At 42.1% G+C, this 18,122-nt stretch overlaps 1 protein-coding gene across 3 annotated transcripts in view; it reads left to right on the top strand.

Moving 5' to 3' along the window:
- LARP1 (La ribonucleoprotein 1, translational regulator) overlaps positions 1 to 18,122 on the top strand; it is an 88,276-nt gene that overhangs the window by 28,782 nt on the left and 41,372 nt on the right. For all 3 annotated transcript variants that reach the window (XM_040345095.1, XM_040345094.1, XM_040345096.1), the window contains exons 2-3: positions 7,351 to 7,412; positions 10,555 to 10,620. In XM_040345095.1, the coding sequence (XP_040201029.1) occupies positions 7,351 to 7,412; positions 10,555 to 10,620 (128 nt within the window). The remainder of the gene's footprint in view (positions 1 to 7,350; positions 7,413 to 10,554; positions 10,621 to 18,122) is intronic.

Raw genomic sequence — 18,122 nt, 5'->3', positions numbered from 1 at the left:
ATGATTCCAAGACCATTTGAGTCACCAACCCTTAACATCTATGCTGATCAGAGAAAAAAAAGTCTATTTGCATTCTTGCAAGTTTATAATTCAAAGTATTAAATTGTTACTAAACCCAGGACTCGGCATTCACTATATCCAGTCTCCCACAGTACACAGAACATGGAACGCAATTATTTTAGTAAATATAACTACTAAAATACCTTTTTCTCATCAGCAGTATATAGCAGTCTTGTGACTTCTATTGGTGTCTGGTTAAAGCTTGTAGGTGGAGTTTTCATACTGCACTGGCTACCCTATCACGATTTAGGACCCCTGACCCTCTGTCTAAACAGTGCTGATTGGCCCTGTGCTGATCACATGCTGCGCTCTATTAAAAATAAAAAATAACTCTAGCAATACATGTCATACTGAGCATGTGCAGCCTGACTCCACTATTATCCACTGTCTTATCTGGACATGTTTTGGAGTCAGTGGAAGGAGAGGATCTGTGTATTAAGGATCAAACTGTCTTTTTACAAAATGCAAAGGATTAACCCCTTAGGTCCCACAGTGAGTAAGACGAGCATACTTTACTGCATATACAGACTGATTTTACTGCTGTGGGTTTAGTAATACTTTTGGGCATATATCATGGAGGGATTCGCATTGGCAGCCTGTGTTTCTCTCGTGACAGGTCTGCATTGATTAGTTTCCCATTTTTATTGTAATCTCCAATATTTTAGAAACCGTTTCTAGAGTTTTTATACATTTATATGGGCGGCCACTTTGATTTCCCGTTGAGATGTATAGACAATGGTCCATTTACAGTTTGCTGTAAGGATATCCTATTGAATCAGCTATGCTTATCACTTTTATCCTATGAAAAAATAGTCAGTGTATGATCCACCACTATGGTGTCTAATAGCCATAAAAGATTAGCATATAAAAGTATTGGTGACCTCCTTGCAGGGATGGACTGGCCATTGGGACTACAGGGAGTTTCCCGGTGGGCCGATGGCTCGGTGGGCCAGCTTCAGTGACAGCGGACTACCGCCCCCTCCACTCCTCTGTCTCTCCCTCCCCGCAGCGCTCACCTGGGGGGAACAGAGGAGCGGGGGGGGACAGAGGATCATGGGGGGAGGGGACAGACAGCTGGCTCAACAGCTATGGCCTGGGAGTTTCTCACTTCTACCTAATCTTGTCCCATGGGGGGGGGGGGGGGGCACCGAACTGATTCTTTGCCCCGGGTGAAATAATGTCTTGCTTCCCCACTGGTACTGCCTATAAGAGGAGCAGTACCAGCCCTTCTACTCTAATAAAGTAGAACGGCTAGTGGCTAGTGAAGGGGGAGAGGGTGCTTGGGTGGCCAGTGGGGGGGGGGGGGGGTGCGGGAGTTGTCCAGCCTCCATGGGAGAGACCTGTCAATGTGGGCCAGTCTGGATGAAGTCCAGGGCCAAATTTCTGTCCCAGTCCAACCCTGCCTCCTTGTGCTGTATGTAGCACAGTTGTGAGGGACCCAGCAGTCTGCCTACAAATATCTACAATGGGGGATGGATATGAGACCAGTCTGTACTAAGTGAGATCAGCAGTGACTTAATATACAACCAAAGCTTCATGCTGGATTGCTGCACGTCTCTAGAAGAAATGCACAAGTAAGAATACACATGACTCTTGTATTTAGTCAGTATTTTCTTATCCCAAACTTCAGCTTTAAGGTACATGGTTTTCCTTCTAGCTATGCGGCATCCTTGAAGTGAGACTTGTGTACCAGTAATTGGAAGAAGTGGGGCTAAGAGAGCCTTATTCTATCAAGTTTAGATCTCTAGGAAGCAGAACTTATGTATGTGCTTAAAAAAAAAAAAAAGTTTTTGCAAATGTAATTTTTTATTTTCTTGGTCTTATATCATCCCTTTTATAAGTCCTCATAAAGCACTTTTATTGAGTTATGCTTTTCTCATGGCTTGTTCCTGGCAGGTTCTCCTATCTTTTAGCCGCAGGGCACACAATACAAATACTAACTCAGCATGTATAGGATCACATGTCCTCATCCTGCTTTGTCTCCTGCCTCTCCCAAACTGGATTTTTTTTTCTTTTTATTATGTAAATTAACCCAACCCCTTGTTTTCTGCATTTCTCCTCCCCTCGGCACTGATGTTCCTTGCAATTGGCAGCATCCTTCGTGTGGCATTTTATCCTCTTATTCAGCCGTCATGGTCATTTATGGAGTTAATTCTTTCAGGATCTGCAGCGCTGTTCCCTGACATGCTTGTCATGTGCTTCAGCGGCTTCCAGCCCTTTTCAGAGCTGCAAACCACCCCCACCTACCAGCCATGTGTGCTCCAGACACACCCCTGACACTGTCAAACGCTGTGGATTATTGTCTGCAGGCCACGTCACTCTATGAGCTTGTCCCATATGTTGCTGTGAAGGACACCTTATCGCTCATTGGCTGCCTGCTTTTTTTTCCCCCTCATGCTGCAGGCTGCTAATACCCTGAGCTTCGTTCAGAGCTTACTGCCCGGTACACACGATCCGATTATCGGACGAATGATCGTCCGGTTTTTTTTTTGTATGCTAATCTCACGTCGAATCTGAGTTTACTAAAGTCACGAAAATTCTCGTACGGCAGAATAAAAAACCGGAAGTGATGTCATGTGTTGTAATGCATTTGTATTGCATTTTCGGGCGATCTGGCATCGTACGAAAAATAATTCTGTGCATGTCCGATAGAATAAAATTGGATGAACTGTCCTGATCGGCTCTCGAAAGCTCTGTACTAACTATCCGATTATCGTACGATCGTTTAGAAAGCGGCATTTTTCGTACGGTTTTTGGATCGTGTGAACGGTGCTTAAGGACCACTATAGTGAACTTTCTATACTAGTGGGTTTGTGTATTTTTTAATAATAAAACAGTTTGTGTGTGTGTAAAATACAATGTGTGTGTGTATGTGTGTATATATATAATATATATATATATATTTATTATTCTAATTTATTCTCATGGCCTTATCTTAACATTTACATGCAGACCAAGTTAAAGAAGCAGATACAGGGGTTGATACAGACCATACCATCGCCAGGATGCTTATAAGAATTGGCTTTTATTAATATGGTTTAACCACTTAAGGGCCGCCTCCTGCACATATACGTCGGCAGAATGGCACGGCTGGGCACAAGCACATACCTGTACGTCCTCTTTAAGTTTCCAGACGTGGGTCGCATGCACCCGCGACCGGGTCCGAAGTGCCGTGGCCGCGATCGGTCCCCGGAGCTGAAAAACGAGGAGAGCAGTGTGTAAGCACAGCTTCCGCGTTGTTCGCTGTGGCGCCGTCATTGATCGTGTGTTCCCTGATATAGGGAAACACGATCAATGATGTCACACGTCCAGCCCCGCCCCCCTACAGTTAGAAACACATATGAGGTCACACTTAACCCCTTCAGCGCCCCATAGTGGTTAACTCTCAAACTGCAATTGTCATTTTCACAGTAAGACAATGCATTTTTATAGCATTTTTTGCTCTGAAAATTACAATTGTCCCAAAAATGTGTCAAAATTGTCCGATGTGTCCGCCATAATGTTGCGGTCACGAAAAAAAACGCTGGTCGCAGCCATTAGCAGTAAAAAAAAATATTTTTAATATTAATGCAATAAAACTATCCACTATTTTGTAAACACTATACATTTTGCGCAAACCAATTGATAAACGATTATTGCGTTTTTTTTTTATACCAAAAATAGGTAGAAAAATACGTATCGGCCTAAACTGAGGGGAAAAAATGTATTTTTATATATTTTTGGGGGATATTTATTATAGCAAAAAGGAAAAAATATTGCATTTTTTTTCAAAATTGTTGCTCTATTTTTGTTTTATAGCGCAAAAAATAAAAACCGCAGGGGTGATCAAATACCACCAAAAGAAAGCTCTATTTGTGAGAAAAAAGGACGCCAATTTTGTTTGGGAGCCACATCGCACGACCGTGCAATTGTCAGTTAAAGCGACGCAGTGCCAAATCGCAAAAACTGGCCGGGTCCTTTACCTGCATTTTGGTCCGGGTCTTAAGTGGTTAAAGTTATTGTCTGAAAGCACACTCTTGGTGTCCAATGTTGCTCTGGGGAATCGTAGCATTTTGCTAGTTTACCTGGTCTCTCTTTTGTATCTGAGCCAACTTGTTCTTGCAGCTAGACCCCCAATGATGGGCCATGACACATGTACAGAGTACCCCAAGGCCTCCTGGGATGTTTGATTTCTCAAGAGGCTGTGACCAAATGGGAACCTCATTGTCACCATTAAACGAGTGATTGTGGGAGAGGAAGGTGTCAGAGTGAAATGGATGTAAAGTGGGTGAGGAGAGAGTCTGCTTTAAAGCCTAAGTTTAGTAAATAAAATGTGTACATGTCCTCCTAAGGTAATAAAAAAAGACTGCATCTGCCATTTGTATTGTCATGAAAATTGCCAAAACATCGCTGCACCAAACAAAGTTTTGTCAAAGTAAACTCCTAGCACCAAAAACTTTTCCTTGGTGTTTATGTATTTAAATATTAACGTTTTCAATTTGTTTTTTTCTGAATGAATACAAAGTGTTCCACCTTGTCCCATCAGAGTATTGCAAAGCATTCTCTGAATGGTACTAATAAATCCTCCCAGCTTCCTGCTAGATGGTGGCTACATTCTTTCTCCATGGTCCCAATCTGTGTAGGACTGAAGCTCCACCCTCTCTTGCTCTTTCCTGAGAGGGACTATGGGCTTTTGTAGTGTGCATGACTGTAACCAGCATGCCTTGTTCGTTACAAACAGAAGTGAGGAGAGGTTCAGGAGCTCACTGGGGATGTTAAAAGGAGGCAGAAAATCACAATTTCTTGAAAAAATTTATTGCTTTCAAGAATAAAAGAAATACAGTAAAACAATGGATTTGCGAGTAACTTGGTCTGTGAGTGTTTTATAGGATGAGCAATTTTTTATTTTTTACTTTTGATGTCTTGATTTGAGTAACATCACAACTGAGTATAAAAGAGGAGAGGCGCCTCTAAGTTTAGCAATATGGTTACATTAAGGCTACTTTCACACTGAGGTGCTTTACAGGATAATAAAGTCCTGCAAGCAGTATCTTTTGAGGTGTTTTAGGAGCAGTGTATACACCTCTCCTAAAGCACCCTGCCCATTGAAATTTGAAAGGCTTCAGTGTATCTTAACCCTAAACCAAAAATGTTATGTATTGAACCTTGCCCTAAAGGTGGTGGCTGCACTACTGCCATGGTTGTCATCCTTGCTGATCTTCTGATATAAACTACAAACATGTTCTTTGTAAATTCCCCCTGTATAATGGAGAAAACAATATAAGATGGCCAGGAAGGAAAATGCAGTGCAGCTCCTAGGATGTGACAAGGACACTGCATTTCTGGCAAGAGCATCCTGAATTTTCTGTGCTTGCTGAAAATTCCCTTAGCCTGAAAAACTGACCAATGCAACCACTGCATCTAAGGACTGATCAGTTGCAGTATATTACATTTCTGTTCTTTAGCTTTAGGCTAGGTTAACACCTTTTTTTGTGTCTGCACTTTTGTGCAGGGTTTTTGTGCACCGCCATTAAAGTAGATTGGGATAAAAAAAAAAAAAACTTGTTAGTGGTGGTAGAATCACTCTAGACACAAAAAGATGTGCTAATGAGGAGTGTGTGTGTGTGGTGTGTGTTTTTTTGTTTTGTGTTTTGCGCATTCAATTGATTTTCTGGAATTTTCTTAAAACTGTGCAGGTTGTGTAAACTGCTCTAGACAATCGCTTAATTTGCATTTTCAGCGATACCTTGCTAACCTTTTTCATGTGCTAGCCATTTGTTTGGGCAGATTGTTGTAAATAATCAGGCTTGTTCAATAAGCTATGACTACAGTAAACTGAAATCTGGGCCTAGCAGTTGCTGCTATTTGCAGGACGCTATTGAATAATCCCTTTTCTGAAGATGCTTTCTTGATAAACCTGTATTTGCGTGGTGAAGCGAGGAATGGGTCTTTTGTTTGTTGTTGTTTTTTTTTTGTTTTAATGTGGGGATATACTGTGTAAATAGCACATTGTATAGCATTTTGTTGGACTGTAATGCTAATAGATTGCTGAGCCATAGTGAATATTTCATTTTGACTGCAAAGCCAGTTCACCATTAACTAACACAGTACTAGAAATGTCGGCGTTATCTCCTTGCCCAATATATACTGTAAGTATACATACCCTGGAAGATTTTTATGATTTCTTTGCCATTTTTGAATGGTGTATGTTTCATCAACTCCTCTCCAAATGTAGTGTTTATGGTTGTGGCCAAAAAAAAATTGGTCTAATCACTTCAAATGACTTTGTGCCAGAAGGGGGATACTTGGTGGCATTTGCCTAGTCCAGGCAGTCCCCTAGTTACAAACATCCGACTTACAAACTGAGGGAGACAACTGGAAGTTAGGAAATCTACCCCATGGAAGGAAATTCAGAGCCCCTCATTTTATTTATTTATATATATATATATATATATATATATATATATATATATATATATATATATATATATATATATATATATATATATATATATTGTAGTGCAGGGAGAAAATGTTATAGCAGCCAAGATTGGAGGTTCAAGTGTGTGCAGAACTTGCACAGAATGCTTGATGGGATCAGTGTCATTCTTAATGACTGGACTTTTTCTACTTTCCATTGTGCAATGCTGGCAGCATTTTTGTTCACTTAGCGCAAGCTTATCAGTGATCGAGATGAACGGAATGGCGTAAATGCATTTTACATGCATTTTAATACCAAGCTTACCTTATCTTGCTGGAAAGGCAAGCCAAGCCCAAATGTTTCCAGGTCTATGAAAGCTGTACTATCGACATGCAGACAGCATGGAGGCACTAATGGTTAGCGTGGTAGGCCTGAAGCATGCATCTTCCAAGAGAATTTGATGTCCTTTAGCAACCAGTTATGTTTGTAAATTTCTGATCTTGAAAAATAGCTGCTTGGAAGTAGGTTGCCATAACGAACTATTAGCACAAAGGCAACCAGAACTATTTTGGATTATAACACACATGCCAAATAAGGATGCAAGTTACTGCATGGACCTACCTCGCACCTCATTGATATTGTATGCAACATTTAGGCCATGTTGAGTGGGAAGAGCCATTCAGAAAGCTTATAGAATGTTCATAAGCCATTAACTGACCAGTTCTAGAAAAAAAAAAGTTGGACCGGTTTGTTGTGATTAAAGCAGACATTCTTCAACTCTGCAATTGTTTCTCAGCTCTAATGCTTTTATATTTTGTTAGTCACTGACTTGCTTTTTGATAACCTAGTTATGATCCCTGTTTTTAATGTGTTTTCCTCTCCCTTTGCAGACCCTCCAATCCCCACCAAGGTGGTGAAGGCTGGTATACCCCGAACAAGACGAGGTAGCAAGGTAATGTCGTGACCACGATGCTATGTTTTTACAGTTAAAATTGAAAATAAGGTCTCGAGTAGCTCAGTTTTTGTTTTTTTTTCCTTTCAGGCATTACTGTACTTGCCAAATTTTTTACTTTTTTTTTTTTGTAATTTGATCCTTAAACCTGGTACACATCGGGGTGAATGTGGAAGTAATTAAAAAAAATACACACACACACTGGTAAGCACTCTCAGCCACTGGCTGATCGGCAGACCTTTTTCAGTCATCCCCCTATGGACCAAATGTCGGCCGGCTTCTATTAAACCAGCAGATGCCTCCCGATATTCGGCCTGTGTGTACGGCCCTTTTAAAAACACCCTTGTCACTACCTGAATGTTTATATTGATAAAAATAGGAGCTCTAAGAAGTTTTTCATAGCCTCCAGTCAGATTCAAATTGCCTTTTTGAAGTTGGATTGTGATTGGTGCAGATAAGAAAGGTAATACAGCACCAGCTTTACCACACCCATAACGATGTTTAACCACTTAAGCCCCGGACCTTTAGGCAGCTAAAGGCCCAGGCCAGGTTTTGCGATTCGGCACTGCGTCGCTTTAACAGACAATTGCGCGGTCGTGCGACGTGGCTCCCAAACAAAATTGGTGTCCTTTTTTCCCCACAAATAGAGCTTTCTTTTGGTGGTATTTGATCACCTCTGCGGTTTTTATTTTTTGCGCTATAAAGAAAAATAGAGCGACAGTTTTGAAAAAAATGCAATATTTTAAACTTTTTTCTATAATAAATATCCCTCAAAAATATATATATATATAAAAATGTTTTCCCTCAGTTTAGGCCGATACGTATTCTACATATTTTTGGTAAAAAAAATCGCAATAAGCGTTTATCGGTTGGTTTGCGCAAAATTTATAGCGTTTACAAAATGGGGGATAGTTTTATTGCATTATTATTTTTTTTAATTAGTTTTTTACTACTAATGGCGGCTACATTCTGGCGGACTCTTCGGACAATTTTGACACATTATTGGGACCATTGTCATTTTCACTGCAAAAAATGCATTTAAATTGCATTGTTTATTGTGAAAATGACAGTTGCAGTTTGGGAGTTTAACCACAGGGGGCGCTGAAGGAGTTATGTTTCACCTAGTGTGTGTTTACAACTGTAGGAGGGTGTGGCTGTAGGTCTGACATCATCGATTGTATCTCCCTATAAAAGGGATGACACGATCGATGCAGCCGCCAGTGAAGCACGGGGAAGACGTGTTTACATACGGCTCTCCCCGTTCTTCAGCTCCGGGGAGCGATCGCGAGGGGGTGGCTAGAAACGAATAGCCGGCCCCTCATCCCGGATCGCTCCCACAGAAGAACCAACCGCCGCATGTACCGAGGGGGGGGGATCGGACCCGCGGAAAGGCAGGGACGTACATGTACGCCCATATGCCTGTACGTGCCATTCTGTGGACGTATATATACATGCGGCGGTCGTTAAGTGGTTAAATACATTAATGCATATTAAGCACTGTGGTGTGGTAGAGAGCCCAGTAATATGACCTGATAGTCCCATGGCTGACTCCTCCAGTCATGAAGTTCTCTCTGCTTATACATTTTTCCTTAGACCCCTTTCACACTGGAGGCGTTCTCTCGGCACTTTAGCGCTACAAATGGCACCTGTAAAGTGCTGCCCTGGCAGAAAAAATCCTGCAAGCAGCTTCTTTGAGGCGCTTTAGGAGTGGTGTGTATATACTGCTCCTAAAGCGCCCCTGCCCATTGAAATCAATGTGCAGCGGTGCTTTGTGGGTGCTCTTAGCCCTTTTTTGGACCGCTTGCGTGGGCAAAAAGTGCATCTAAAACAACGGTAATGTGCTGGTAAAACTAGCGGTGCTTTACCACCGAAGCACCCAAGCTTTCAGTGTGAAAGGGCTCTTAGGATAAAGCTGTATGCAGTAGCACTGCGATGTATAACTCAGAGCAAAATCCATTCTCCGTTTTGAGTGGACCTTTATTGTAATATTGATTCTGTATAAAGGTATGCTTATTTTGCAGGGTCTTTTACAGAACTCTGTTTTAAGAAAACCTGTACTTTTCCCATTAAGTGCAATCTAAATAGGTTAATTTTAATGAGAAAGAGTGAGGAGCAGATGCTTTCTTTCCACTCACTTCCCCATAGGCCAGAACAAAAAAAGCAGACGCATGACAACCTCTCTCCTGCTTTCCCATAATGTAGTACTTTGTCCCTGAGCAAGTCAATCATCGGCCCCTAAGGGCCATGTTACACGGGCGTCAGACGCTAGTGAGGGACATTTTGGCAGCTTTCTTTGTGAGCAAGGGAACGATTTCAGAGTTAAGTGGAAGGCTCTCCCACGTGACTCTGCCGCTAGTGACCCATCACCAATGGCAGAGCTTATGCCCATGTGACGTTAACTTTACACTGTCACATGGGGCCTGGTGCCTAATCCTGTGTAGTCCTGAATGTTGAAACATGCATAGCAATTTTTGTTTGGGGATCTACCTTTGTAAAAGAAACAAAGTAATAGCCACCAATTGGCCAAGCGTTAAAGATGGCATGAACATTTCGTGACACCTTGGCTTTGAGGTGTAAGCCTCAGTTAGGGTGTCGTGACTAGAAATACCTTTTCAGTTCACTACATGTTTTTGGACTGCTGTGGAAACTGTTTTACTGATCAGCCAAAAAATACAGCTGGATGCATATCCTACTCTTATTGCAGTGCTGTGTGTGTGATTGAACTCCAAGTCTTGTCCCGATTTCTTTCTCTTTTGTATATTGTATAATATAGATAGAGAGAGATCTCATCTATTTAAGCCTCATTTACCCATGCTGGTTTTGGCTCGGTTGACAGTGTAAATAATGGTACTGTTCATACAGTTAACGTTTTCCTGCAGTGTACAAAGGAGCAACTACGTGTATTTTTGCTCAGATTTAGTATTAAAAAATATTTTTTCTGATGTATGTGCACTGATGAAGCAAAGAGACAAAAAAAAGAATCCTGGAAATAGCTGACATAAACATTGCTGCACACTTCTACTTGCTAATAAAACTTGCAGATAAAAGCTTTTAGTGTGATCAAAGCCTTCCTCTGCCAACTCTTGGCACTGGGTGTATCTGCGTTTTTTAAATTGGTCTGTTACTTTTTCTTTATCTACAGGTTGGAGACTTTGGTGATGCCACCAATTGGCCGACCCCGGGAGAGATTGCCCATAAAAGCACGCCGGTAAGAAAACAGATTGCATTCCCACATTCTAACTTGTGTGCAGTACTGGTGTCTGAGTGCATGCTGCCATTTTAGTTTTCTGCTTTTGTTTAGACAGAAACAGTTGGTCAGAAATCAATTGATAGGTCAGTAACATGTTTCTAAGTTCAGTAAGATAAAGCAACTAATTAGACATCTGTAAACTTGCTTTGAGTTACTGCACTTTACACATTTTTATTTTGACACTAGGATGCAGAGCAGTGCATTTGCTGCCCCATAGCAACCTGGCAAGGTTCAGCTGTCATTTTTCTAAGGCCACAAATGTATTAGTCTCTATAGTTCTGGCTTTATATATAGCTGTGTTATATGGTTTTGGCAAATCCTGCAGTCATTTGGAAAACATTGACATATTTACGTAAGACTTTACCAGTAGAGCTTACATTTTAACGGCCCTTGTGGGCATTCAAGCTCAATGCAGGCAGTGGCATATTGGTTGAACAAGGCCCTTTTTAGCTTAGAACAAAAAACTTTTTTTTATTGGGTTTCACAGAATTCTAGATACTGTCTTTAGGTTTGGGAAAGACTAAAGCAGGGTTTAGACTTATTCAAATTCAGCCGTTTCAGCAGGAAGCGGATGAGCATTAATGTGTGTGTGTGTGTGTGTGTGTGTGTGTGTCCCTCATTTAAACCAGTCGGTTTTTAGACTGCTTCTGTCGAATGGTCCTGCAGGAAAAATCTGCCATCGATAAGCAGCTTCAGCACTGATCTGTGTATTGTGACAGGCAGGAGTGCACTGTCTGAAAACGATAGTGTTTTTTATCCTGGTGGCTGAACAAAAACTTCCCCTGCAAACCCAGTTTTTAGTCTGCTCGGCACACAAGTGAAGAGCATTAAAGTAGTAAAATAAAAATTTATGTTCTTGTGTCTGTTTTGTGTAACTTGGCTAATAGTGAAAGGGGGGCCATTGAGATGGATACTATGGTCCTGCTGTCTCGAACAGACTGCATTGACAATGAGAAGCCTAGGAGGTGTAGAAAAGAAAATGGGAGAAACCAATGCTAATGACAAGAGATCAGGGAATGGGAGTAGGCTAGTAAAATGTCTAGAGAAAAAGGACTTATTTTGCAAATGTTATTTCTGCTCCCTATCGTAGAAATTGTGTGTGTGTGTATATAGAAATGTGTATATGTAATCAAAACTTTTTTTTTTTCCTTCTTGTAGTTTAGGATATAGTAGGGAAGGATTAAACCCATCTCAAGTTAACTTTTACACTTTTGTACCATTGGGGAGATTTGGCTTCACTTCCTGTCCAGAGATTGAACAGTGAATTAGAAAAAAATCTCCCAAAGTGCGGGGCATTGCCCACTTATACGGCTGGTCTATCAACAGGTGTGTCCCCATTAGATTTCCCCTTAAATGATCCAGTTATTTACATGATTAGAATGCACATGGCTAGGAAGCACATTTCCAATAAGCCGCAAAATTACCCAAAAACAGTGTATGTGTGTGACTTCTAGGTATTCTTTTCACACATTTCAAAACCATAAACTGTATTCTCAAAATAACATTTTCATATGTAATAAAATCACATAAGTGAAAAATCCATAAATATATATGTCTGTTCCTATACATCACCACATCAGACAGCAGTAAAACCTGAGAGGTTCTTCTAATCCCTTGCCACTCTTTCCAAAAAGGAAAAATTCACCCAATTGGTAAAAGAACCCCAAACATTGCTAGCACACGCATGAGGCTCATCACCCAAAAAAGGTGCAGGAGCTTCTTTGCAGTATTTTGTCATGTGTAGGGCAGCACATTCAAGTGAATGGGCTATGCCCTATACTATCACACGATAAACACGGAAAAATGACATGACAAGACCATGCTGATGTGTAAGGTGCCTAAAGGATAATGGTGCATTAGTCCTTTTAATAAGATTTGTGCCTTGGTCCTTTTAGAAATCCTCCAGCCCCCTAAGTGCATCCAACTAGGACCAAATACGTTATATGCCCGATTCAGTGATCTTCAGTGTGTAGGCCCACTGGGAACCAATACAGCCTTTCTTCATATAACGCCTGTATGGCTACCCCATTGATTCCTAAGGGAGTAGAGAAAGGCAGGAGCGCTACAAATGGTTCTGCACAGTGAAGTTTATTGGATCAGGGCTTAAGGAGGTGGTTATTTGTCTTGGTGGGATGCATTTAGGGGTTACAGGAAATGTATTGAAGGACTACAGTTGTCCTCTTAAGACCCTCATACCGTATCCTGTTTAGAGTCTTAATTTGCTGCAACTGTGCAGTTGCGTACCATTTGTTTGGTCATAGGCTTGATGTGTAGTGTCGGTAACAGGTCCACTTTAATGCCAGTGTGCACAGCCTGTGTCCCTGGATAACCTTGGTGGCATTTCTGAGCATTGCTGGTAAAGCTGCTCAATGTGAGTGTTGCTGCGCCTCGATAGGCAGAGTTGGTCTGAATAGCAGAGCATGCTGGAAAACTTCTAGATACATGTGCAGTAATCCAATGTTTTGGTTTCACTAAATCTGATATTCCATTTTTAATTTGCAATAGAGCATAAAAAAAGCAAACTTGTAGCACTATTAAAAGGCCGTAAGTGCGATTTTCTGGTTGAAGATAATTTCCCACGCATGAAAATTGTTAATTACGTGTGCGTGCGCATACAGGCGATTCAATGCATTATTAATGTGTGTGCCAATGGGGCCAGTATGCATCAGTTAAATGTGCGCACAGTGAATGCTATGCATCAGTTGCGTGGGTGCAGTTTCTGTGCTTGTTGGTAAGTTCACTGAAGGTTTTCAGACAGATTACAGGATCTTCAGAGGGGGACCCGTTTTTGCTGTGCTGCAATATGGGCATTTTAGCACTTGGTCTCCATTGTCGGGCTGGGTATCAGAATTGTGCTTTGTGAGACGTGAAGTCCAGATTGTTAGGATGTGGAATGCACCAGGAGTACATGAAATATTCAATGCACAGAGAAGAGCTCCTGTGTAGCTGTGACACCAGGAATAGCACACAGGGTCCCCCGCAAGCAGGATTTCCATTTAGGGCTGCCCTCCTCCTGCCAGGTCCGTCACTGGCTTTCTCTATTCTGGGACTGCCAGCCACCCGTGCAGCCGGCAGCACTGCTCTGTGTGATGGCTTCACCTCTTCGTTTATTTTTAGGCTCCCGGGGTAGAGTAGCCTAGCTTGGCACATGTGCAGGTTTCAGATTTCATTAGCTCTTTGAGGACACAGGTAAGGGAGATGTGTGGACATTTGCTTCGAAAGAGAAAATCTGTCTTTTAAACTGTTAACCTTAATTTACGAAGCTGGTGTCGCTCGAACGTTGAGGTGCATGCAGAGTTTCATTTTCGCCACTTTAATACATTCCTGTGCTGGTTGTGTTTTTATAGTCCTAGCTTAAGCTTGGTGACACTGGGCTTTTTATCTTGAGGTTAATCTGCAGATTATGCATCCTCTTACCTCTAGGACTGGGTGGATTATTGGCCCAGGCTGCAATGTAGAAACGGTATTTTCAGGAATGAGTTCATCTCTGCTGGATTCACTCTGTAGAAGGGCTTGTTGCTATGGCCCTAATTGGGAGCAGTGTACAATGATTATTTCAGTGGTGATATTGCCGTTTAATCTAAATTAAAGCATTTAGCAATATTTTAATACAAGTTTTTTTTGTTTTAAGTATTTGCTCCCACTGAAAATATACTCCAGTGTCCCCAAACAGGTTCTTGAGGTATAATTGCACATTGGGGTATTTACTTATGTTGGATCATGACCCAGCTCCATGCCAGTCTTGGGGCTCATTCACATAAGCACAGAAGTCTGTACAGCATAATGAGGCATTTGTTTTGCACCCAGAAGTGATTGATTTGTACAAGCAGCTATACACAACACCCATGACCTGCCTACAGCTGTATACCGATGACCACACATCCAAGCATTTACATACTTTCAGGGATGGATAAATGCCAGACCTCTCACTCTTTGTTGCATAAACCAGCATCTTCACACTGTTTGAACCTCTGTACCTGTGTGAATGAGGCCTTCGTCACCTGACCCCCAACTTGCTAAAGTGGCTGCCTGTCAAAAAAAAATTCCCGGACAGGCCTGCACGTGCACTGTGTACACTCATTGATCCCTATGGACTCCTGGGTATGGGCTTGTACTCGGTCCTTTAAAAATGAAAGGACTTGTGGAAAACGGTCACAGGTCTGGCAAGGAATAGATTATAGAAGCAGTTGGGTGATCTTGTCAAATTCCACTGGATTTTTTTTTTCGTTTAGCCAGCGAGTTGAAAAATAGTTTTCACCGATTTACCCTATCCACTTATTTGAGTCGGATGCGGAAATCCTTCCCACTGCATTATTTTATTCTGACAGCGGGACTCTGCTGTTGTCAGAATACACTGATCAGGACTGCAGTCCAAGGCCAGCTTAAAACTGGGGAAGGGGATGGTGTTGCTCAAAGTGCAACTGCCCAAAAGTGCAATGAAAGCGGAAGCTCATCCTGAATGGCTTCTAGTTTTGGATAGAAGAGGGACAGGTTAAAGTGGTTCTGAACACAAAAGGTTAATTAGGGCTGGGGGAAAAAATCGATTTGAATCGAGTTGGGAGGTCAAGTTGTTTTATTATTTTTCCATAGGACCTGCACTCCACGGCCTCGCCTAAAAAAAAATCCTGCTCGCCGTGATCCTGGGAAAAGGATCACGGTGGACTAGGCCGACGCAGCCTTTTCCCAGGATCGCGGCGAGCTGCGGGCATGATTTTTTAGGCAAGGCCGTGGCTTCGACCTAGTCCCCAGCCTTTTCCCAGGATCGCGCGGACTAGGCCAAAGCCGTGGCCTCGCCTAAAAACTCCTGCCTGCAGCTCCTTAGGACAGGCGCGGTGTCTATCATAAAAAAAATTTGAATCATGAATCGATTTTTTTTTTTTCTGATGCAATAAATGGGGTTTCACAATACAAAGTTAAACTTGCTTGTTCGGTGTCTTCAAATATCGCCTGTCCGTTTTGATGGCAAATAAGAACTTTTAAAATCGGTTCCTGACAGTTTCCATTTTGCTTGTGGGCATTGTGAAGCCCACAAGCAATCAATTCCTGCAAGCGTCTGCTGTATAGAACGAGCGAGCGACATTTCTAACAAATGAGGGGCGTGTCTAACCAATGAGCGACGAGCGGCATCTCCAGCTGACGAACTGTTCATACTCGGATTTCCGTCTGATTCAATTGCGCCTGCTCAGACCATCTGATAGCAGAACCAGCTCGATAGAACAACGGCGTTCTGTATTGTCTGCTAGAAACATGATACGCCAAACTCCCAGCTGACATTGCGGCGCCGGGGAAAGGAGTAGGAACGCCCACTCCCGCGGCAGGAAAAGCCCGGAAATGCCAGCTAAAAACAAAAATATACGGTATTTACACTAAACATTTTTTTTTTAAGGGGCCATTTAACTTGGTGATAGTGGTCTGCTTGTGCCGGGAGGTTTTTTTTGGTGAACCTCCGCTTTAAGGCACAAAAAACACTCCTGCTCTCACAAGAGACTTGCAAGAGCCCAATCCTGTGAGAAGCGCGAGCACACACAGCCAAGTTTGGGGTGTGTTCCCACGTATCGTGTAGCTTGTTATAGGGTAATCGGGAGGATGGAGGAGTGGATCTCACCAGCAGGAGGGGGACTTCAGTAGAGGGGGTTAGGGGCTACTCTGTGCATAATCATTGTACAGAGCAGGTAAGTCGGAAGCTACAAATACTGCAGCTGCTGACTTTTAAAATAAGGACACTTGCCTGTCCAGGGTGCCCGCGATGTCGGCACCCGAAGCTGATCTATCCCTCAGGTGCTGATCTATCCCACAGAAAGTGGTGTAGATACCCGCGGGTGGCTCTGGTATCTGTGCCCAGAAGTGGGAGCAAATACCTCCTGTATTAGACAGGAACCTGCTTCCCCTTGAAAGGTGCCAAATGTGATGGGGGGGGGGGGGGGGGGGATCCGAAAAGCAAAAGTAAAACATTTTTTTTGGTAGAACTCCGCTTTAATGTGGCTATATAGACCTTTTTTTAAAATGATGTCATACTTGTCTGCTCTCCTACAATAATTTTGCACAGAGCAGCCCCGATCCTCCTCTTCTCAGGTCCCCTGCCAGTGCTCCCAGCTCCTCCCCTTGTTTTCCACAGTTGTAAGGGCTTCCCTCTTTTTTATGGCTTACTTGCACAAGAATGCTGTGCACCCTTTTAATTTCTGCTTTCAAAATGCACTGGATGTGCAAACTGTTGCAGGTGTCAATATAGTCCTGTTGACATCGCAAATGCAGTCCCATATGCCTACACTGGTTTGCATGGTACCATTCATGTACCATGCATTTTTTTTTTTTTTTTGGTGTGGAGCATCTTTGGATGCACTACTTTTTTATGTGACTTCAACCCATTTAATCAGTGTCTGGTATTAACCCGCCCTTACTGAAAAAATGTTTACTGTGATATCAAAGAAGAAAAGCTTCCTCTAATGGCTTGGATGGAGATTGTAAAGTTATGTCTCCACCTCAGCCAATCGGAGGTAGGCCTTGTATTCATTAACCGCTTGTCCTGGGTGGACATCATATGACATCCTCCTACAACATGCCCCATGCGTGGCCGGGCCGCTGCCAGTACCATGTCCTTGCCGTGACCAATCGCAGCAGATCACATGACAATTGTAAACAATGGATGTCTTCATGCCATTCATGGTGTACAATTGTATGGCTAGCTTCAAAAATGTTAAATTTTTTTTTTTTTATACACTGTCAGTGCCCGTGATCGCCACCACACCTGTTATGACACTGGTACTGCACTTGGTGACCGTATGTTAAATTGTAAAAAAAATGTTGCAAATTACAACTTCAATAAACTCTTATGCCTCTTACTAAATACATTTATTTGACTGTCCAAAAGGGGGTCATTTGGGGGTATTTGTACTGTTCTAAAATATTTGGGTCTCCAAAAATAAATTTAGATAGATATTATGTATCTGTTCGTGGACTCTCTAACTTTCCTACAGACTAAACAGATTTTGGTTATTTTTACCAAAGAAAAGTAGCCGAGTATATTTTGGCCTAAATTTATGAAGATTTGCTAAATTTTATAACAAACTAAGATTTTTTTTTTTTTCACAATTTTCGGTTCAGCAAAAAATAAACCCAGTGGTGATTAAAGATCACCAAAAGAAAGCTCTATTCATGTGAAAAAAATTATTAAAATGTCTTATGGGTACAGTGCTGCATGACCGCACTATGCAACTATGCTTAAAGGGGTTGTAAAGACAAAAATATTTTTCTCTTAAATTAAAGTCTGACAGTAGCTAATAAAGTAAAAAGTAATGTTTTGCATTATAACTAGTTTGATACCTGTTGAAATCGAGCTGTTTTATTCACCTCCAGCACTCCTGAATCATTATTCTCACTGATCTGCTGGTTTGCGGTGCGCATTCATTCTTGCTACATCATGGCCTAATGGGTAGCGCCCCCCCCCACAAACAGAGTTTTCT

Source organism: Rana temporaria, chromosome 3, assembly GCF_905171775.1.
Source record: "Rana temporaria chromosome 3, aRanTem1.1, whole genome shotgun sequence".
Classification (NCBI taxonomy): Eukaryota; Metazoa; Chordata; class Amphibia; order Anura; family Ranidae; genus Rana; species Rana temporaria.
The sequence above is the reverse complement of the archived record's forward strand: the minus strand, read 5'-3'. Positions and strand labels throughout refer to the sequence as shown.